The sequence below is a fragment of the Chanodichthys erythropterus genome, chromosome 14, assembly GCF_024489055.1.
Source record: "Chanodichthys erythropterus isolate Z2021 chromosome 14, ASM2448905v1, whole genome shotgun sequence".
In the NCBI taxonomy this organism is placed as follows: domain Eukaryota; kingdom Metazoa; phylum Chordata; class Actinopteri; order Cypriniformes; family Xenocyprididae; genus Chanodichthys; species Chanodichthys erythropterus.
Window position 1 is genome coordinate 36,848,523 of NC_090234.1, and position 22,177 is coordinate 36,870,699.

Here is a 22,177-nt window from a genome sequence, read left to right on the forward strand (position 1 = left end):
TCTGTCCTGGACACCTGTCACACGGCACTTTCCTCTCATCCAATATTGACACAGGGAGTCGAATGGGAGGTCCACAGTAGATTACTTCTCTCTATTATGTCAATCATGTCGCTCTGTGCAAACCAACCTCGCGTTTTGTCGAGATAAAACGCGCTGAGACATCTGGAGCGGATGGGCGCGTGAGGTCAAGGCGCGAGGACCTACAAAGATTAGGCTTTTAAACTTAAAAAGAAATGCGCTGTATTGCAGGTGAATGCTTAATGTTGATTTAAATAATATAACATTGCTAATATTGTGAATATTGCTCAGTTCATTTTAATTTTTTTTGTACATATTTCCGCTCTTTTTACGACAAGAAATGGGAAGATAAGCAACAAGCCTTAAAAATAAACCTAGGCTATGAAGCAAAGTAGCTACAGGCAATTTTTCATTTTCAATAATTTGAATTACCGTAGCAATTTACTGTTCATTAACTGAAACTGTCTTTCGAAGTGACAAATTAATTTTATAAATACAAATAGCATATACTTCTTTTGTGTTAAAACTAAAATTAGGACTATTAAGCTCTAATTACAATAATGAGGTAAATGTTTTTGCTAATTGTTTTAGATTGGGTAGCCTATAGCATCACTGCTGTTTATGACATTAAACCGTAACTATTATCAATGAAAAGAATGGGAAAATGACTAATCGAAATAAAAATGAAAGGCCATATTTTCAACGATACAGGTTGTCATTCAATTATAACATCATTGTGCAAACCCTTTTCTTTTTTTAGGCTATCAAAACACTTGACTGACAAAAAAAAAACACAATCATAAAAAAGCTGGTGTCCGTCTGCCCCCTGCTGGATTTGACACGAGATGCATTTTCAGCTTTGACAAAGGCGGCAATACCTTATCTTTAGGGCAGAAGAGAAATGGGGGCAAGTTGTCACACTTTTTACTTGTCATTTCTCAGGGTTTATTTTTTGAAAGTCAATTTTTGAAGAGGCACACTGCCATTGCCATTTGGGGTCAGTATTTATTTATTTATTTTTAAGTTAATACTTTTATTCAGCAAGGATGCATTAAATTGGTCAAAAGTGACTGTAAAACATTTGTAATGTTACAAAAGATTTCTATATCAAATAAATGCTTTCTATTCATCAAAGAATCCAGAACAATCACATCTTTTACAAAACTATTTAGCACCACAACTGTTTTCAGCATTGATAATAATAATAAAAGTTTCTTGAGCAGCAAATCAACATATCAGAATGATTTCTGAAGGATCATGTGACACTGAAGACTGGAGTAATGATAATGAAAATTCAGCTTTACCATCACAGGAATAAATTACATTTTAAAATATAATCAAAGCTCCCCTGTTCAATGTTGCACTAAATTATTACAATTATTAAAAGATGAGATTAGAATGACATGTTTAACACCACTTTTATTACGAAGTATACAAAAACAAGGAGGCAGTAATCTGAATCAGGTTAGTATAAATGTGGATGGAATGATTGAGTTATAAAGACCAGATGTGATTTGACTGGCCCCAAATTTTTCTTTCCCTTTCCTGAGGGGTTTCGTTAGCTGGCCTGTGAGAGTCTTTTCAGATATGACTCCCAGCCTGCTGTTCTGTATTCTTCTGCAGCTCTGAGCCGATCTGGGCTGGCAAGAATACCTCGTCCCACAATGATGATATCAGAGCCTTTAGTGCAGATCACATCTTCAGGACTTGAATACTGCTGTCCAAGTCCATCCCCTGGAGAATAAAAGATAGCTACATTAAAAAACACCACAGGTATTTGATTGGTAAAAACAGGCAAATGAAAACAAAACACTACATTCTTCTGGACAGTATGGTGTAGACAATATTTCTGAGATTCTGTGAAAAAAAGAAAAAGAAAAAAAGGGACTTTTCTCTAAACAAACCCTTCATTTTGTAATGTGTATACAGTAGTAAGATTTACCTCCTGTCTGCATTTGGACTCCCGGAGTCATGTGAACCAGACCAGGCTTGTCACTGATCTTTGATCCACTTATAAATCCAAACACAAAATCAGAATGATCTTCAGCCATCTTGACCTAAAAGACATTCAATCAACTCAAATAAGAGGCTTAAAATCATAACTGATCATAAGTAAATCATAAATTAAAAAGACACCATCTTGATCTTACAATATTGAAACATTTAATGGAGCAAAAATAAGTTAAAGGGATAGTTCACCCAAAAATGAAAATTGTCATCATTTAGTCACCCTCAAGTTGTTCCAAACCTGTATTCATTTCTTTCTTCCACTGAACACAAAAGTTGATATTTTGAAGAATGTCGGTAACCAAACAGTTGATGGACCCCATTTATCTTTTTCCATACTATGGAAGTCAATGGGGTTCATCGACTGTTTGGTTAACCATATTCTTCCTAATATCTTCTTTTGTGTTCAGTGGAAGAAAGCAATTAATACAGGTTTGGAACAACCTGAGGGTGAGTAAATGACGATTTTAATTTTTGGGTGTGTTGTGGAAATTTTAATTTTTCATATGATTTTTACCTGTATTCTTGTGAAATATGATGCTTATGGAACATGATATGATGTTGGCTTCATTGGTAATGTTTAACATAGCGCTAACATAGATGTTAGAAATAGAAAGAGTAAGATATGGAATGGGGAAATGCAAGATATATGTTAAAAACATGTCTGTGTTAACAATGTGTGGAAAGTTACAGCCGCTAAGAGATGTTCCAAACATGGTAAAAGGACAGAGGCTTCGGCCTTGGAGGTTAGAGATATAAAAGTGAGGGGAAGCTTTCGTTCTTTGTCTTACACTCTGCAGCTACTTGTGTTTCTGTATGACCTGTCTGACCTTTCTTGCAAGAAATAAAAGCTTTAAAGACAATTGGACGTGTTTGTCTCTTATGCAGTAGAGTCGGAGTTGATTTTTTTGCCACAACAGGTGAACTATCCCTTTAAGCTCTTATAGCAATCAAAGAATATTACTGATACAAATAATAAACAAGTATTATTGGAAGTGAGGAAGTGTTTGCATCTAGTTATTCACAGAGAGAAGATGACGTACCACTGCTTGAGTGTAATCCCCTGTTGCTAGGGAACCCTGGGAGCTCATCTGAGCAATGAGCAAACAGCCATGACCCAGAGGCTTCCCAACTGCACCAAGACCCTGCAGCACACCCGGACCCGGCAATGCGTGGGCATTAATGATGTGCGCCCATGAGGAGATCCGATAGAGACCACCTTTAAAACCAAGAATATTTTATAATAAGAACATTTATGCAGAAATTAAAATAACATTAAGAGAAATTGTTTATTCAAAAAAAGAAAATTCTGTCATTTAATAACCCTCATGTCATTCCAGAATGGTATGAATTTATTTTTCCTATGGAACACTATCCCCTGGTTTCACAGACAAGGCTTAAACTAGCCCCAGACTAAAATGCATGTTTGAGCTGTTTTAACTGAAAGCAACTTGCACTGACATATCGTATATGTCAGAGCCATTGTTTTGTCTCATGATGCACACCAGTAGTGTTTTTTTCAAAGGCATGTTTTAAAAAGCTACTTAAATGTCCTAATTGAACAAAGGATTAATCCTGGCTTAATCTAAGCATTGTCTTTGAAACTGGGCCAATAAGAGGAATCTGAACATATGGCTTACAATAAATACTTTTAAATCTTTTTGTAAATTTTCTACTTTTTTTTTTTTAAACCTTTCTTGACTATCTTGCCAGATACTGACACTATAAAATGTCCTCGCATGGAAGACTGCTGCATGAAGACTGGTCTACAGAAGAAAGAATGTCATACAGGTTTGGAACGATATGAGGGTTAGAGTAAATGATGACATAACATTATTTTTGGGTGAACTGCCCCTTTAAGAATACGGACAGATATATACAAACATGCATTGGGTGTCATTCATGAAACATTCGTAAATATGTGAGTGATTTGCGCGTAAAGAGACCTTCCCGAAAACTCTTCTCCTGATTCACAAATACTTTGTAAACTTCAGAAGTGATAGTGCAATGTGTGTGTGTGTGTTAATGAATTCCAATCAGTCGTAAATGGGACGCGCGTGCACGCTCATTCTCAGTTACCATAAATCCCGCCCATTAAATCTGACTGACAACTATATATGGGCATCATAATATGACACCAAATAAAGGATTTCAACATGTCTTCTCAAAAGCGAATGAAAAAGATACATTTCTCAGATGCAGAAATTGAAGTTTTATTATCAGAAGTTCATTCAAAACGCCACATTTTAAGCGTACATAGTGGCGTATCAGGCCCAAAAAAGGAAGCTTGGCAACATATTACAGATGCTGTTAATGGAGTTTCATCTGTTAACAGATGAACAGTCCCAGTTTCCAACAGTCCCAGAAGTGAAAAGAAAATGGTTCGACATGAAGCTTGACTGCAAAAAACGAATTAGTTCACTTCGAAAAAAAATCGTATTGAAACTGGAGGAGGACCACCATCATCGAGCATATCTACATTATACATTACAATGACTATATATAATATTTTTTTCAAAATGCTGTGTAAATATGTACCCGAATAAGGTGAATTAAAATGCAGCATTATTAATGAGCAAAACGTTTGGATGTTAAACGCACTATTTACGCGTGGCTGGGAGCAGGTGTAGATTTCTTTCGTTCCAACTAACATTTGGAAAAATACGAACATTTTAATGAATCCGAAAATTTACGCCAGAACCACTTTATACACGATTTACACAAAAATTCGTTCTGCTCGTGTTTCATGAATGAGACCCATTGTGTAGAGCAAAAAAACTAAAAACCAAGATATTTATTTTAACTGAACTTAAATTTAATTTTTATTTACTAATTTGATTTAAAACCTTTTTAAGGCCCATTTATGAATATTTTTAAGACCCAAACCTTATCCAGGAAATCACAAACAACTGGAAAAATTCATGGAGCCTTGCCACCTTCAAATATTTTTTTTAATATATTTTTATATATATATTAAAAAAAAAAACTGAGAATGTTGACTGAGAAACCAAAGACTGTTAGTGAGTCACAGCTCGTTTTGAGGGAACGCCTCCCAAAACTCGTGCACGAGTATTGGAACACGAGTGTTTACCACCGGCATTCGCTGTATCGTGTTAGTGGATTCATTATGTTCATTATATATGTTACCGCAGGTAACTCATAATCTGCAGTTGTTACTCCTGTCTCCTGACAGAAACATTGCATGCGGCGCCTGTGGAGTGTGGAAAGTTACTGGAGTGCGCAGCCGCGCTAGTCTCTCACAAGGAACGTCACGGCAGTGATTGACAAGCCAGAGGGCCAATCGTTTATGCGATGATCACGTAAACGATTGGCTGATGTTTTTAAGGCCCTACCTCGTGCACAGATTTTCAGTGCACCTAATAAATAGTCTTTTCTCAGTTAGTAAGACAGTTTCAAGTAATATTGCAAAAATGTATAAAACAAAACATCCTCTTTAGCACCTTTAAATTTAGTCTGCAGGAGATATCCATAGACCATAGACCTTGTGTAGCCCCGCCCCTTTTCAGCGCTGCGCTTATTGCGTTTTGTCTTCCGGTTTGTATTTCCACAGCACGAAGGTAAGATCTTACAGATTTATGGATGAACCACTTGATTTAAAATCTTTCCGGTCTACTGACATCCCCTTCAGACATTACAATGCTCATGGTAACTTTCTACAACACCAGCTAATTACTCCCCGACAGCGATGCCATAGAAATATTCACATACAGAGCTATACCGCAAAACGGTTCAGACAAAATTCTAAAGATGGCTGCATGCTTGTTTCTCAGGCACATAAGGTCTATAAGTAAAAGTTAAGACTAGTCAATTCCAAGAGCTCCACCACCATGTGAAACAAACACCTACCCTCATACTGATGCTTGACTGTGTTCCCGATGTCTGCAAACTTGCGATCCTCAAAAATCAGGAAGTTGTGCTTTGTAGCCAACTCTTTCAGATTGCTGGCGACGTCTGAAGTGAAGTCCTGCAAGATGTCCACATGAGTCTTCAACACACAAATCAGTGGCCCCAAAGTCACAGCGATCTCCATCAGCTCCTCAGAACAAGTCACATCTGCAGACACGCACAGATTGCTCTTCTTCTCCTCCATGATCTTTAGCAGGCGGGCCGCAAGAGGGTGAGTGTCTGACAACCCGGCACGAGCCCCATAGCTGAGCTCCTTACAGCTCTTTTTAGGAGCTGAGCAGCCATTCTTCTTTGCTGATACATAGGTGTTATTTTCTTGAACAAATCTCTCAACGTTCTCAAAAGTGGCTGTGTCTATTCGGCCAGCTTTAAGTAACACGTCCAGAAGTCTGGAGACAGAAATGACTGAATGTAGAGTGATGCCACGGTCAGCTAGCATGGCACTGCCTCCCTGCTCTCTGTCCATTAACACCACGGCATCTGTGATCTTCAGGCCTTCATTCTCAAGTACCTCCGCAGTTTCGAGGACACTGCTGCCACTGGTCACTACATCCTCTACTATTAGGCATTTGTCACCAGGGTGGATGGTTCCCTCGATGAGACGTTTTGTTCCTGGGGGATTTCAAAATACAAATCAATACAGATCAGTGTTATTTTAGTATCATTAAGATAAACAAAATTATGCAATTCAAGACAGATTTATTGTTACACCAGGGGCCTGTACCATGAAGCCAGATTAGCTGGCTAGCCAGGTAAGTTTCAGATTAGTTTGCGCCAATCCTGGGTTTTAGGTACCATGACAGTGACTTGGCTTTTAGCGGTGTTCATCGCCATAGTAACTTATGCTCCACAGCTAACCTGCTCCGGGGCAGGTTATGTTCTGGATAAGTGATCCCAAACTGAAATTGGACCAATGAGATGTGAGCAAAGTGACACTGACACAACCAATGCAAAAAAGTCAATCCCTCCAAATTAAAGGTCATTATATAGTAAAAACTAATATTTAACGATGAAATTGTCTGGCTTTAATGATAATTACTTTGAATGATTTTATGATTTATAGCTATATGATTTATATAATAATTCAATGATATTATTATTAATCCATTACACAAGCGATTATAGTTTAACAATTAAGTATAAATAATAATAATAATAATAAGCTGTAAATAAACTTTAAATATGACCACATATGACCTGATATGTCTATCCTTTTATTATCAAGTAAATAAACTAACTTCACAAGTTTCACTTGCACTGATAGAGCAAGATCTTTTTTTTTTTTTTTTTTTCATCAGTGTAAATTAGTTTTAATTCTTCATTTACTTCAATCTCTTAATCTTCAGCAAAAGAGTTTTGAATCACGCTGGCTCTCTCGCGAGAATCATTGTTTCTCTCTGTTGCAAGACTGTAAAAATGCATGTGATTGGCTGTTTGCCACTGATGTCACTAATTCATGTGCACGCACTTCACAAACTCAGGATCAAAGCCTGAGTTGGCAGAGAAAGTTGATGATCAGCATCATGGTACCAACAAGGCCGGATTGGAGTGGTTTGGTTTTCGTCAACTCAAAACTAATCATATAACTCTGAGTTTGTTCAACTGCCATCATGGTACAGGCCCCGGTAATATACAAGTATACACATGGCTTTGCAGTTATTTTGTGTCAATATTTTGAGGTAAAATCATACCCTATATATTGTATTGATATATATTGTACTGACAACTCATCAATGAAATGTTTACCATCTTATATTCTGCATAATTGAATGTTTTAAAAAAACACTGACAAAAGCTATACAAGTTATAGGGCTGGATGATATGATAATATATACAACATTGTGATATATAGTGATATATATATATATAAAATATATAAGCATATAAGTGATGACCTAGATTTTTTAGAACTTCCTATATTGTATTTACATAAAGAGTTCACAAGCAAATTTGCTTTATGTATTTCCCCAGCATCAAAATCAGGCACATATAAATGTCAGGTTTATAAAAAGGCACGATTCCTCGGTGCATGTCAGTATCCATTGTTTACTGGATCTTTGATAAGTTGTAAGGAACACTATAATCGCATCCAACCTTTAGGTTAAACTGATAATAGTTTGTTTTACTCGCGTTTTTGCGTGTTCCGGCAGGAAAGTGACGTCAATGCATACACTCTATTTTTCGCGTGTTCTGGCAGGAAAGTGACGTCAATGCATACACTCTATACACAGATGGGGGTGAAATGCCATAGGAATGAAGGTGGTTTTGAGCTTTTGGACTTTCTCGATTAAAATTATACTTTCAAAAGTAAAATAGCTCAGAAATTGTCTACTTAAATCAGACTCAATATGTTTTTTTATGCATACAATGTTTTTAAAAAGGTTGGAGGTTTACGCTTTTTGTTAATGTGTGATTACTCTACTAACAAATTGCCTGTGGCATTATCCAGTTTCTATCAACAAGCTCTCAAGGCCTGGAAGTTATGTTATGCGCATAACTTTTCTCCACATAAAGCAATTTTGTGGAATAATGCTTATATTACAGTTAACCGAAAATCTCTTTATTTACAGAATTGGATGGATAAGGGAATTTATTTTGTATCTGACCTTTTTGATCAGTCAGCTCAGTTGCTTTCTTATGAAAATTTTATGAAAAGATGGGAATTTCCTATTAAATATAGAGAATATTATTCTGTAATAAATGCAATTCCCCAAGGTTTATTGATGTTAATGAGAAGCCATATGCTTTCCTTTACCAGTTGTAGAATTGAACCCACTCTTCATTTAAATGGGGTGGACATTAACAGTAAAAAAAATGCACAAATAAATTTATTAGGAATATATTTTATGAAAAGAGATCTATTAAGCCTAGAGGGAAATCTTTCTGGTACTGTTGTTTTCCAGAAATTATTTGGAAAAAAAATTGGTTGCTTCCCTTTCGGTTTTGTATATCTAACAAACTTTGGGAAATACATTTGAAAATACTTCATAATATTTATGTTAGTAATTATACTTTATCAAAATTTATGGATATTAATGAAAAATGCTCATTTTGTTCAGATCAGCCAGAAAGAATTCTACATCTTTTTTTGGAATGTTACCATTCCAAAAAATTCTGGGAAGATTTGTCGATACATATTCGACAGAAGTCTGGTTATAATTGTGAATTAACATCCAAAGATGTTATCTTATATTTTGAATCAAAAAATCCATCTGTTAACATATGTAAGGATTGTTTTATGATTGTACTCCTTTAATTTTTTTTTTTTTTTTTTTAAATAAATGGTGCTTGGTTTGATATGGTGCTACCCAACACATTTTTTCAAGTGTCTTCAGTGTCTAAACAGTTTTGGGGGAGAGATAGTTAGATATAATAAATAGATTACTTATTATACCATAGTCCTTGGCCTCCTTTCGTCGAATAAGCATGGGGTATTGTTTGGTAGAGCAGATGATTGTGGCCAGAGGAAGAGCAGTGTAAGGGACACCACACACACTATCAAACTCAACTCCTGCATCCTCAGCACGCTTATGAAGAAGGTTTGCCACCTGATCACAAACAAATACGATTAACATCTGATATTAACATATGATCAGCAATGACGTCCAATTAAAGAAGGGTTTGAAGGACTTGTTTTTTTTTCTAACAAATTTTTGGTAGGAAAATACATTATCATTACTCAAAGTGAGCACGTGTTTACCTCGTTCATCAACGCTGGATGAGACACAATTACTCTAAGATCAAAATATATTGGCGAAGTGAGTCCACTTTTAAGCTTAAAAGTCCCGAACTTGACGGCTTGGATGTCGTGTAGTTTCAGGATTAAACTATTTAGACTAGTGTCGTCCATTTCAGTTTGATCAGTTATGTTCAGCTAACCAGGGTAAAGTCAGTGAGGTTAATGATTGCCGTTTCTGTGAGACTCTAGCTGTGTCCCAATTCAGGGGCCGCGCACTTCGGAGTGCATTAAAGGGGTGGGCCTTTAGAGTGGAGGGTTGCCAGGTCTGCGCAACAAAACCACCCCAAACGTAGTGTAATCACAGCACAAGTGTGAGTGTGTCCCAATCCCAGACATGGCAACAATGAGCCGAGCGTCGTTACATGGCTAGCGGCTGTGTGACAGACAGCTGACAGATGATGTTTCTGTGTGCATTTTAAAGTTTTGACTTTCTATTGGGTTTTGACATGCTTCACGACGGGACACTGGACCAGAATATGTACCCAGACAGCAACATAGTGTGGCCCAGATCCGGCCCACATCTGGTACATGTGGTTTACACGCGGACCAGATGTGGGCCGGATATGGCCCGACACTATGTTGCTTTCAGGGTATGGTTAAACTATGTAATGTTAGTTAGCAACTAGTTAACCTTGTTTGTTTTTATGTTAAATGAAATGTTAACTTGGAAAATATATACATTCATATTTATACATTTGAGCTGTATTTAAGTCTGAATTTAAAGTACAGTACTTTAGGATTTTATTCAACTGCACTCCATCTCAGAGACAAATATGAAAAACTGACGTTTTGGACATCACGGATATTACAGTTTGATTTAGATATTATATATTGGTGAAACCGAAATTCACACCTGAACTCCTGTCGTCACTGGCGCGCAACGAACTGTGGGATAGTGTAGACCGCGAAGTGTCTTGAGATGGGAGCTTCATTCCGCGGGGAAACGGAGGGTGCACCTATTTGATTTTTTACAGTCTATGGGGTGCACTTGAAGTCGCTCTCGAATTACGTCAGCCCTCCTCGCGCCGCGTGATGCGCACTTCAAAGGCCGCTTTTCCCCCCGTTTTCTCAAGAACAGAATACAGTGCATTAATGTGTTGATATAAATATTATTTAAATGTCACTTTGTCAATGAAACAGCCTAATTTCTGTACAGTTTTTTTTTTTTTTTTTTGATGTAGCCTAAGTTAAAAATTGTTGTATACATATATTTGCAATGCATTTTATTTGTAATGAACCGGAGTGATTTCTGTTAAACATTTCTTTTTTCTTTTTTTCCCCCTTTTTTTTTAACATATGTTCACATGTGTAAATAAAAGAGAACTGTTCTGTTCATTGTTTATTCAAATTTTGTCTTGGTCATCATAGCTTTAAAATTCTTGCCTGTTACAAACAGTCATGCTCAGCAGGTATATTTTAAGATGTCAGTGCAAGTTTATTGTAGTTAAAACAACTGACACAGTTAACATTTCATTTAACATAAAAACAAACAAGGTTAACTATAGTTGCTAACGATATAAAACTAACATTACATAGTTTAACCATACATATTTTGGTCCAGTGTCCCATCGTGAAGCATGTCAAAACCCAATAGAAAGTCATAAAACTTTAAAATGCACACACAAACATCATCTGTCAGCTGTCTGTCACACAGCCGCTAGCCATGTAACGACGCTCGGCTCATTGTTGCCATGTCTGGGATTGGGACACACTCACACTTGTGCTGTGATTACACTACGTTTGGGGTGATTTTGTTGCGCAGACCTGGCAACCCTCCACTCTAAAGGCCCACCCCTTTAATGCACTCCGAAGTGCGCGGCCGCTGAATTGGGACACAGCTTCTCTCTCTCTCTCTCTCTCTGATTTTATTGGCGGGTCGCAACCAACTTGTTGTTGACAGGTAAATACCGCCACCTACTGTACCGGGGTTTGCAACTTCAAGGCTTCATGTACTTAGAGAGCAAGACATTTTATATATATATATATATATATATATATATATATATATATATATATATATATATATATATATATATATATATATATATATATATATACTGTTCTCTAACCTTGTGACCTTGTCAACATTTGAAGTGGATCAAAAACGTTAATCAAATTTGTCCTTAGAACTAAGTTGTCCTAAGAAGGTTTTAGGACAACTTTGATGAAAGGTTTTGATCCACTTCAAATGTTGACTACTGTACATTCCCACATTTTCTCATCTGCCCCCAAGATCTTCCTTTCTGCATTATATATTTGCACCTCATAATGATATGCTCCACATTTTCTGTAACATTACAGTCATCACAATTATCTGATATGCATTTTCCAGTTAAAAACAGGGTTGCTTTTAAACCAGTATAAGTCTTAATCTTGATAAAATCACTTTTTCTCTTCTGAATTTCCCTTTAAACACCGTGACATTAATCGATTTCTGAATATTATAATAAAATTGTCCTGTTATCGGTGTCCCACTTTATCTGCCATGCTTCTCTCCCTTTTGTTTTAATCAATGATTTGGCCTCACCTTTACCAAATGGGACTTTCATTATTTCCTCGTCCTTTCATTTCAGTGCATTCTTTGCAGTCATATAGATAAATCTCATTGCCCTCCACGCCCGTTCTGTGAGACTGGACTCGACCCACACACTCGTGATACTTCAACAGGGTTGCCAGGTCTGTGCAACAAACGTAGCCCAATTTGCCAGTCAAAAGTATCCTAATTAGCCCATTGCGCTTTTCTCCATCAGACGACCGAATTCTCCTCTTAATTTGTACATTTGGAGGTGTTGGAGCGCCGAAATCGTACGTATGGAGGTGGAAATCAACCATTTCAACATTTTTACCCGCGGAAACGACTTAAAACCGCGGATTTGGCAACACTGTTGGATACTCGACAAAATAAAAGTATTGACTTTTAAAGAGAGAGAGAGAAAACGTTTTCAAAACATTTTCAAAATAGATTATTTAATCAGACTCCTTGCTAGTGTTTACTGCATAGCTAGCGTTTTACACATCCTACACACCTTTTTCAAAATTTGACAAAATTATTTCGTTCAGAAATTATATTGACGTATCATATTTATTCTCAAGCTCTTCAACAAGACACTGTCTTTTCGATAACCAAGTATTATAAAACTTAATTAAATGTTAATAATGTTTGTTATGGTGGAAATTACACAAGGGACTCACAATAATTACTTAAAGGGTTTATTTTCAGATTAATCTATACATAGACATTTGAGAAGTAGCAACAATAAAATATTACGTTTTCATTTAAATGAACAGAGGCCATAATTTTTAATATAATGATTAATATAGGCCTATAGATATAAAAAGAAAATAAATATTCTAATAAAAACTCTTCTTTGGCGCGCTCTTTAGTCAAAGGGCAGCTAACGGGCTTTTATTTTGAAAACAATGCTGAGTAACTACAAAAAATAAATACAAATAAAAAGATTAGACATAAAAAAATAGGATTCATGTGTTTTAAACGGTTGTAATCAGTAAAATTTCTTTAGTTTCTGATCTGCATTTCCTTTCAAGTGATTTTGTAATGTTTAACTTTAATCACATGATTCCAGTATAACGTTTCTTATCAAGGCTTGTTCCTGTGACTGTTTATCATCTGTGGAATAATCAGAGTCATATACTCTCTGACCAAAGGTAATGTATTGAAGATTTACGACCACACTTATCTGAGAATATGTGGTGTAAGCAGAAAAAGCGCTGGTCACGTGCTGACTGCTGAGCTGTCTGTCCTCTGATCAACTTCTACAAATCTTAGGGAGCAGCACATTTGAGGAAGATCATGAAGAGAAGACTTCTGCTGGTATCTAACTCTACACTTCATGGAGGGGGATATCTTCAGCACTGTCAGCAGAACATCCAAGACTTTTTTGGAAAGTAAGTTGCCTGCAACTTAACCAGGAATGCAGAAATAAAAAATTAGGAATACTACAGCCCTAAGAATATTGTTGCAATACATTCATAAAGCCCTTCATATTAATATTCTGATGTAGTTTCCTGATTTTATATCTGTATGCAGGCTTGTTACTGGATAAGTGCAAAGTACAAGTCCATTCTCTGAGCATAAACACCAGTTAAGGCATTTTTAAACGTGTTTGTATGAGGAGTTGTTGGAATCAAATGAATCTGCCCTACATTGAACCCCGTTAATAACAGTGTGAATAACTGTTCAACAGGGATGTAAAGAGGATCCTGTTTGTCCCGTATGCACTGCATGACCGAGATGCCTATACCAAGACTGCCCGAAACAAGTTCAAGACATTGGGTTTGTGTCTTTATTGATTTGAACATAAGTATGCTGAGCACACAGACAGTCACTGCCACATTGGCCGCCTTCTCTTCTTTTCTGTTTTCAGGCTATGAAGTGGACAGTGTCCATGAGACACCAGACCCTGTGGATGCTGTTAGGAAAGCTGAAGGAATATTCATTGGTATGAAGGATTTACAATAACTAGATAAACTAATATACTTAAATTTGTCTAAATGATACAAAACTAGTATATATATATATATATATATATATATATATATATATATATATATATATATATATATATATATATATTATAAAAATAGATAGATAGATAGATGGATGCTTTTCCATTGTTCATATAATTTAATAATGTATTCAGAAAGACATAATGGCTGTTTTTATGTCCATTAGGTGGCGGTAACACGTTCCGCCTGCTGAAAGCTCTCTATGACAACAAGCTGGTAACTGAGATTAGAAAGAGAGTTTTACAGGTGAATTAGTGTCTTGTTTAATCACAATCTGAAATATACTACAATTACCTATAACAGTAATGGTGTGGTTTTGATCTCACAGGATGGAATACCTTACATGGGATCAAGTGCAGGCACCAACGTCTCCACCATCAGCATCAACACCACCAATGACATGCCCATCGTCTATCCACCCACTTTTGCTGCCATTGGTTTAGTGCCCTTCAATATTAACCCTCACTATCTGGATGCTGATCCCAACAGCAGACATATGGGGGTACGTACAGATGCTATAGATACTTGATAAGCAATTATCTTTTTTTCTTATAAAAATCCAAAAAGCATGCTGTATTGTGCTGAAATTGATTGCCACAAGATAAAACAATATCTATAATAAATACAATATGAATATATAAAATATAATAAACCAAACTTTTAAGGTAGATCTTTTAGGCTTCATGAATGTAGATTTGACTGTTCATTTTACAGGAAACACGTGAACAGAGAATCACCCAGTACCATGAGGAGCCGGACACACCATGTGTGCTGGTATGTCAAGTTAACATGCACTGCTGTTCAAAGGTTTGGGGTCGGTTAGATTTTTTATTTCTATGCTTACCAAGGCTGCATTTTTTTTTATGCAGTAATATTGTGAAATATTATTGCAATTTAAAATGACTGTTTTCTATTTGAATATATTTTAAATGTAATTTATTCCTGTGATGTCAAAGCGGAATTTTAAGCATCATTACTCCAATCTTCAGTGTCACATGTTCACATGATGATGCCGATTTGCTGCTGTTGAAAACAGTTGTGCTGCTTAATATTTTTGTGGAAACCATGGTACATTTTTTTCAGGATTCTTCAATGAATAAAAAGTTCAAAAGAACTTTAAATAGAAATATTTTGTTTTATATTTCTATATATTTAATAGAAATAAAAAATATTTTATAAATGTCTTTTCTGTCACTTTTGACCAATTTAAAAATAATAAAAAAATTAATTTAATTCACAAAAATAAAAAAACTGACCCCCAACTTTTGTGTATTCTCATATCAATTGTTGTTAGCAGCACTAACACACACCATATGCTGTTGATGGCAGGGTCTTCGGGAAGGCTCAATGCTCTTGGTGGAGGGAAACAAAGCCACCTTACTTGGGTCCACCAAAGCACGACTATTCCAGAGGTAATGTAGAGACTCCTGCTCATGCACATGAAACTTAACAAAATGGGCACAGCAAGTAAAATGATTGTTTTTTTTTCTCAGAGGGAAGCAAACCATGGAGTATGAACCGGGAAGTGATCTCAGCTTCTTACTGACAGATGTACAATGAGTTGTGACATTACGTACAATGCAACATTTTTTACAATAAATACTAAAATCCACAGTCAATTTTACATTTCTTCTTTTTTCAACTTTTTTACAACTGTTTTACTTTGAGTACATGATGACAAAAGCTATAGAAGCATTTAGATTCTAAAGATGATTATTCTTGAATTTAAAGTCTGCAGTAGGTTCGTCAACCAGATAAGTGTTAACAGTTACAGAAATCCTGTGAAGCCAAGTTCATCACTGTAGATTAAAAAAAAATGTTACGCACTTTACACACTAAAAAATAGGTACTACATTCATGTCAAGGGCTAAGTATGAGCAACAGTTATTCATAAATAAGACAAAAACAAAATCCAACTACATCAGTATATGTGTTTATTTGAATTACAGAAGCATTAACGACATACTGCTGAACAAAATCAAGGGGAAAAAAAGGAAAGAAAACTCAAAAAATAAAGTCAAAAGTCAGTGATCTATCTTTTTAAACATGGTAGATTCTCAAAAATACATTTTTTGTTGCTATGATCATGTTCTATTATTATTATTATTTTTTTTTTACAAACTTTACAAACAAAAGAATATAATCTGGATCCTTTTAAAATGCATAATTTTGATTGAAATACAAATTTTCATTTAGACATACTTACGGCAACCCAATATGGGTAAATTCATATGGGCAGCAGCATTACTATAATACAGCAACATAAGAAATCCAGGTGTTTTCAGTGTTATGGGTTGTTTTCAAAAATTAAGACCAAAAACTATGAACAGCAACCTTTAATATATAAAATTCAAAAGGCCGATATTGCTCCTAAGGATTCCAGCCTCAATTTTCCAAATTTTACAATTTAGTTTTTTCCCTGTACCATCAAACTGTTTCATTCTGATCAATTAATATTACTTGGGGGTGCATCACACTAAATGCATTTTTTTTTTCCTATTCTAATCAAACATGTACCTTTAAAAAAGTTGAATCTATAAAAAAATACTTCTGAATCTTAAAACTAAATGTGAATTAATACATTATAAAGGTGCTCCGTTCATAAGCGGTAGTTTTCAAAATACAAAAATGCTACTATTTTATTGCTCATTTGTGCACAGATGTTGATTATTTTCTCTTTTTATAATACAAATTCAACCAAATGCTCTAAATGCACAAATGTAACCCTGCTCTAAAATGTGTTTACAGTAGATAAACAAGAATATTTTCTCAAAATAATACACCTTACGCCCAAATAAGAAATCAGAGTCCAAATCCCAACAGTTGAAACAACTGTAAGAAAACAGATAAGAACCAAAAGTATTGCAGAAAAGCCCCCAAACAGCAGAAACTGAGCACCACTAAACAATGTAACATAAATGTTTTATCTAACAGAAAAAGCAGAACCAGCAATCTAATGATGCACCAAACTACGTCATGTCTTTCCTCAAAATAAAAATGTCAAAATCATGATCTCATTTTATATTATTTAAGGTTCATTACCTTTATTATTGTTACTCGTAAACAATTTGAAATGTATTACAATTTAAATGGTTAATCTTCATGCCCAACTGAAAATCAAATCTTGTTTTAAGACTCAGTGCAGTTAAAAGAGGGTTGGAGCACAGGGGAAAGGGACTGGCACAGGGCTTTAGTCTTATTACCAGAGCATCATGGTTGTGTACCATTCAAATGACAACAGTCATCTCACTCATCTGGGCAGTCTGGATGAACACTCTGATGTGTGCATTTAAATGCTGACCTTCTGATAAAGATGAAAGAGTTGCTGTGGATCAGGCACACTCCTGTGAATGGCATTATTGTGTTAGCACTGTGAGAGACTGGTGAAGATCTCAGGCTTCTGTGTTTGTGTCTCCGTTCTCCTGAGGTTGAAGCTGCTCTTTCTCAATACTATCGTCATGTGGCGGCCGCACACGGTTAAAGAAGCCCAGCTGAGGTGGAGAGAAATCAAGATGAGACATCCCAAGCAAACAACCACTATCGGTTCACTGATATCTGTATGCAGCGTTCAAAACTACCAAAACTTTCAGCATTGATACAAATACCTCTGATCCAACTTTAAACATTGAATTACAAAAAGACGAAATGCATGTGTGCACGATGCGATGCGGAATGCCTGCAACCCCTTCAGCTGTGACTTATTCACGATACAGCACTAGTCTCAAGTACCTTATTGCTTTAATAATACGGTTACCACACAATACAAATACTAAAGCCAAAAATATGCATTAATGCAACTTTCATGAAGTAAACTTTCACTAAAGCCTTCCTTCAGCCGGAAAAAAATTGTCCCTGACCGTGAACAGCAACAGAAGTTACATTTTCATGCCATTAGATGGCAGCAAAGACTGTCTTTACAAGTGTGTCAGTCAGTAGCAAAGACTTTTATATTGAAAAGACTGAATTGTTTTGAAAACAGAACAAGACTAGTGCTGTCAGTCACGGGAAAACCCCTTAACTGTTAAAAGGACAGGATAATACATCGGACAATTAAACAGATTTTTTATTATAAACATAGGACTGAAAAATGGAAAATGCTCAATCTGAATGTAGGTAATAAACTCACGCACTTTTTCTCACAATACTCTTCTACATAATACAGTAAGCTTCAATGAAGTTAAGCTCTCAATCACTATGGGCTAATAAACTGATTAATAGTTATAAAATAAATATATATTTAATTTTATAAAAATAAAAATATGTAATTACATTTTTTGCATAGGTCACAGAATTGCAGGAGCTAAATAAATTATTATAATTTAAAATATATTTATTATAATCTATCCATCTATATATCTACTTCTATATGTATATATCCATTTCTGTTTTTTTTATTTTTTTTTTTATATAAAAATAAAAAAATATTTAATACTACTGACATCTACACTACCGGTCAAATGTTTTTGAAAGATTTTTTAAAAGAAGTCTCTTCTGCTCACCAAGGCTTCATTAATTTGATCCAAAATACAGCAAAAACAGTAATATTGTGAAATATTTTTTACAATTTAAAATAACTTTTCTATTTGAATATATTTTAAAATGCAATTTATTTCTATGATGGAAAAGCAGTTATTATAAATTGTAAAAATATTTCACATTATTACTGTATTTTGGATCTAATAAATGAAGCCTCGGTGAGCAGGGGAGAAAAAAATCGTAACTTTCAAAAACTTTGGACCGGTAGTGTATATTTGTTTGTCATCCCCACAGAGATTGTTGTGATTGTGACGAGATAGCCATCGATCAATTAGTCTAAGTTATTTAACTAAAGTTTATAGTTGTTTACCTTATACATGACAAAGATGAGCAGAGCCAGCAGCAGCAGTCCAGCCAGGACAGCGAGAGCCACTACCCATCCTGGGACAGGTGGAGGGGTCTCTGAATTCCAGATCACCTTCAGAGAAGCCTGCAGGACAGAGACGCAAGATAATGACACTGATGTCCCACTGACATCACACAACCTTCAGTCATGATCAGTGCAGTCAGTAACAAACACCATACATTTAGTGCACAAATGTGATAGGAACTTACCGACGTTGTGCTGGCTGGGAGCTCAAAAGGCATATTTTTATATGGCGTCTCTATGACAGTGAAGGAGGCTGAGGATCGAACATTGTATGATTTGTTTTGACTTTCAGCCTAAAAAGAAAAGAAAACCACCACTGTTTTAATATATTAGCATTTGGGTAATGAAAACAGGATGTTTTAGATTATAAAGGCTTTGCAGTGGGGGAAGGAATAGGAATTTTTCAGTCAAATGAAGGATGTTTTTACCTTGAGAAACGTGTTCACGGCGAGTCTGTAGTAAATAAATAGAATAGCACTCTGGCCTTTCTCCAGACGGCCGACCCAACACTTAATCTCCTGACACCCTGCATTCCCACAGTCCTGTTGGGTACACACAAATAATTGGACTTGCATTCATGCATATTGATGTGAAGGACAGTTCAAAGGCATATCTGACAGTGCCAATGGTACACATGTATAGTAGGGTGAAACAAAATCAAAATTGGTTTGATGGTATAACAACCATAAGAAAATTTGAATACACAATTACATATAAATATACACTACTATTCAAACGTTTGGGGTCGGTACGATTTTTTAAATGTTTTTAAGAAAAGAAATCTCACCTAGTCTGCAATTAATTAAAAAATACAGTGAAAAATGAATCATGTGAAATATTATTACAATTTAAAATCTCAAAAAAATAAAATAATTCTATTTTAATATATTTTGAAATGTAACTTATTCCTGTAATGGCAGGAGGAAGAATTGTCAGCATCATTACTCCAGTCTTCAGTGTCACATGATCCTTCAGAAATCATTCTAATATGCTGATTTGCTGCTCAAGAAGCATTTCCTCTTATCAATGTTGAAAACAGTTGTGCTGCTTAATATTTTTGTGCAAACCGTAAAAAAAATATATTTTTTTAGGACTTTCTGATTAATAGAAAGTTCAAAAGAACAGTATTTATTTGAAATAGAAATACTTTGTAACATTATAAATGTCTTTACAGTCACTTTACTGTCAATTTATTACATCCTTGCTGAAAAAAAAAAAAAACCTGACCCCATACTTTTGAACTGTATGATATTATATATTATCATACATATATATTATACACATTTAAATTCAGTATAAAACTGCTGCAAATTCTTCACAGACTGCGGCAACTGTTAAAGTTGTGACAATACCAGAATCTCCAGGTTTTCTTCCCCTTGTTTTTCCTCCAGGTCTCTGCGGTGGACGTTGTGTCTGTTCCTCCCCTCTGCTCCACTGGCAGAGGTCTCATTTCTGTCAGTTATTTTGGGATTCTAGGTAAAAGCAAAAGCATAATTTTATCCCTGGATATTAGACAAAATCCTGAGTACAATCCATTTGTGAACAAACAAAGTTTTGTCTCTTCACACTGTGTAATTAAAGGGATAGTTCACCCAAATATGGGAATTCTGTCATCATTTAGTCACCTTCAAGTTGTTTCAAAACCTGCATGAATTTTTTTTTCTTTTGCTGAACACAAAAGAAGATATTTTGAAGAATGTTGGTAACCAAATAGTTGATGGGCCCATTGACGTTATATTTATATTTTTTTCCATACCATAGAAGTCAATGGGGCCCATCAACTGTTAGGTTACCAAACATTTTTCGAAATATCTTCTTTTGTGTTCAGCAGAAGAAATTCATACAGGTTTGGAACAACTTGAGGGGTGAGTAAATGACAGAATTTTATCCCTTTAATATACAACTCTGGACTGGGATTTTAGATCCTGTTAATTAACTACAGTATTACATATCAAAAAAATGACTTTCATGATTCAATTGTGGGATACATACAGTGACATTAAGAGGGTTGATCTCCCTGTTTGAGCTGCAATTCATGTTTCCGTCCACTTCAAACTTGGTGATGTAGAGCAGAGAGCCGTTGTTGAATCTGTAAGGCCACTGCACATCCAAAATGCCCTTACTGAATGTACTGGGTCCTTTGTTCCTTAGCTGGGAAGATCAGTGATTACAGCAGATAGGAACAAAATCGTAAACTATTCACTGCAGGAGTTTAATAGATGTATAATGTCTTTGGCCAATAATATTAACAGCATTTATTACCTCATAGATGTGCTGTACAAGAGGTCCAATGTCATCCTCCAGAACTGGCTTGTCTTTTGGCTGCCAGTTAGCGATGGGTAAAAACACCTGCTCTGGTGCAGACACCCTACACAGAATAGAGCAGATGAATACACAATAAAAATTGTGAAGAAGTCTATTACAAGTCAATTTTTTTTCATATTCCATCCATACAGACATTTTTTTTCCCTTTCCAAATACACATCCCTGGTCTTATTGTGCATGTCATTCAGAAATAAAACATTTGCCTTCTTAATATTTGATCTAATGGTAATACCTTGTTTCAACTTCAAAGTAAAATGTGGTTTTTTTTTTTGAGTGGCTTTTTATGTTTATTATAAAATTGACAAAATAAAAACAGTAATCACATAAATGTAACAGAGATGGGATGTAAAGAATCATACCCTCTTAATTCCACTTTGGTCAGCACAGCAAGCTTTGTGACAACAGAGACCAGATTGCTGGTTTTGTTGAACTGATTTGAGCTGAAAGCAAAAGGGAATTATTCACTTTCACAATCGAGCACAAGATGGTGCTGTTGTTTCAAAAACTGATTCATTTCATTCATTTAGAGAAAAAATCCATTAAATATTACGATGGACTAGTCTTTACACTTCAAAAATGCATTGTAAATCATTAAAGTAAAGATGTGAGAGTGTGAAGAAAGAGTGAGAGACAGGAAGCAGAGAGACAAAGACAGCAGTTCCCTGTAATTAACATGTTAAAAAAAGTCACTGGCAGTCAGCAGGGAACTGTAGGATTAGCGAAAACTG

The 22,177-nt window shown here is 35.5% G+C and overlaps 3 protein-coding genes across 8 annotated transcripts in view; 1 reads left to right on the forward strand and 2 right to left on the reverse strand.

Annotated features, from left to right (window-relative positions):
- Positions 1-1,016: 1,016 nt before the first annotated feature.
- On the reverse strand, positions 1,017-12,467 carry umps (uridine monophosphate synthetase). 4 transcript variants are annotated; one of them, XM_067409819.1, is made up of 6 exons: positions 12,219-12,467; positions 9,338-9,500; positions 5,893-6,564; positions 3,069-3,244; positions 1,961-2,075; positions 1,017-1,752 (listed from the first exon to the last, which is right to left on the reverse strand). In XM_067409819.1, the coding sequence occupies exons 2-6, from the start codon at positions 9,378-9,380 to the stop codon at positions 1,577-1,579; spliced, it is 1,182 nt and encodes a 393-aa protein (XP_067265920.1). In that variant the 5' UTR covers positions 9,381-9,500; positions 12,219-12,467; the 3' UTR covers positions 1,017-1,576. The 4 variants fall into 4 exon arrangements, with proteins under 4 accessions (XP_067265920.1, XP_067265919.1, XP_067265918.1 ...); XM_067409818.1 differs by lacking the exon at positions 12,219-12,467 and adding an exon at positions 9,653-9,862 and having other exon boundaries at positions 9,347-9,500; XM_067409817.1 differs by lacking the exon at positions 12,219-12,467 and adding an exon at positions 9,653-9,862.
- Positions 12,468-13,150: 683 nt separating this feature from the next.
- On the forward strand, positions 13,151-15,836 carry si:dkey-69o16.5 (Alpha-aspartyl dipeptidase-like). Of its 3 annotated transcripts, none has more exons than XR_010897135.1 (9): positions 13,151-13,357; positions 13,479-13,597; positions 13,897-13,985; positions 14,077-14,151; positions 14,385-14,464; positions 14,547-14,720; positions 14,933-14,992; positions 15,516-15,630; positions 15,712-15,758. XR_010897135.1 is itself a non-coding variant. In XM_067409997.1 (9 exons), exons 2-9 carry the CDS (start codon positions 13,503-13,505, stop codon positions 15,776-15,778), a joined length of 723 nt encoding a protein of 240 aa, XP_067266098.1. In that variant the 5' UTR covers positions 13,151-13,357; positions 13,479-13,502; the 3' UTR covers positions 15,779-15,836. The 3 variants fall into 3 exon arrangements, 1 of the variants encoding a protein (XP_067266098.1); XR_010897134.1 differs by having other exon boundaries at positions 15,503-15,630; positions 15,712-15,757; XM_067409997.1 differs by having other exon boundaries at positions 15,548-15,630; positions 15,712-15,836.
- A 307-nt stretch (positions 15,837-16,143) lies between these two features.
- itgav (integrin, alpha V) overlaps positions 16,144-22,177 on the reverse strand; it is a 29,544-nt gene continuing 23,510 nt past the window's right edge. The window contains exons 23-30 of the mRNA XM_067408502.1: positions 21,809-21,889; positions 21,387-21,492; positions 21,117-21,275; positions 20,477-20,596; positions 19,553-19,666; positions 19,310-19,417; positions 19,065-19,184; positions 16,144-17,709 (exon numbers count right to left, since the gene is read on the reverse strand). Coding sequence (XP_067264603.1) covers positions 17,611-17,709; positions 19,065-19,184; positions 19,310-19,417; positions 19,553-19,666; positions 20,477-20,596; positions 21,117-21,275; positions 21,387-21,492; positions 21,809-21,889 — 907 coding nt within the window. The 3' untranslated portion in view covers positions 16,144-17,610. The remainder of the gene's footprint in view (positions 17,710-19,064; positions 19,185-19,309; positions 19,418-19,552; positions 19,667-20,476; positions 20,597-21,116; positions 21,276-21,386; positions 21,493-21,808; positions 21,890-22,177) is intronic.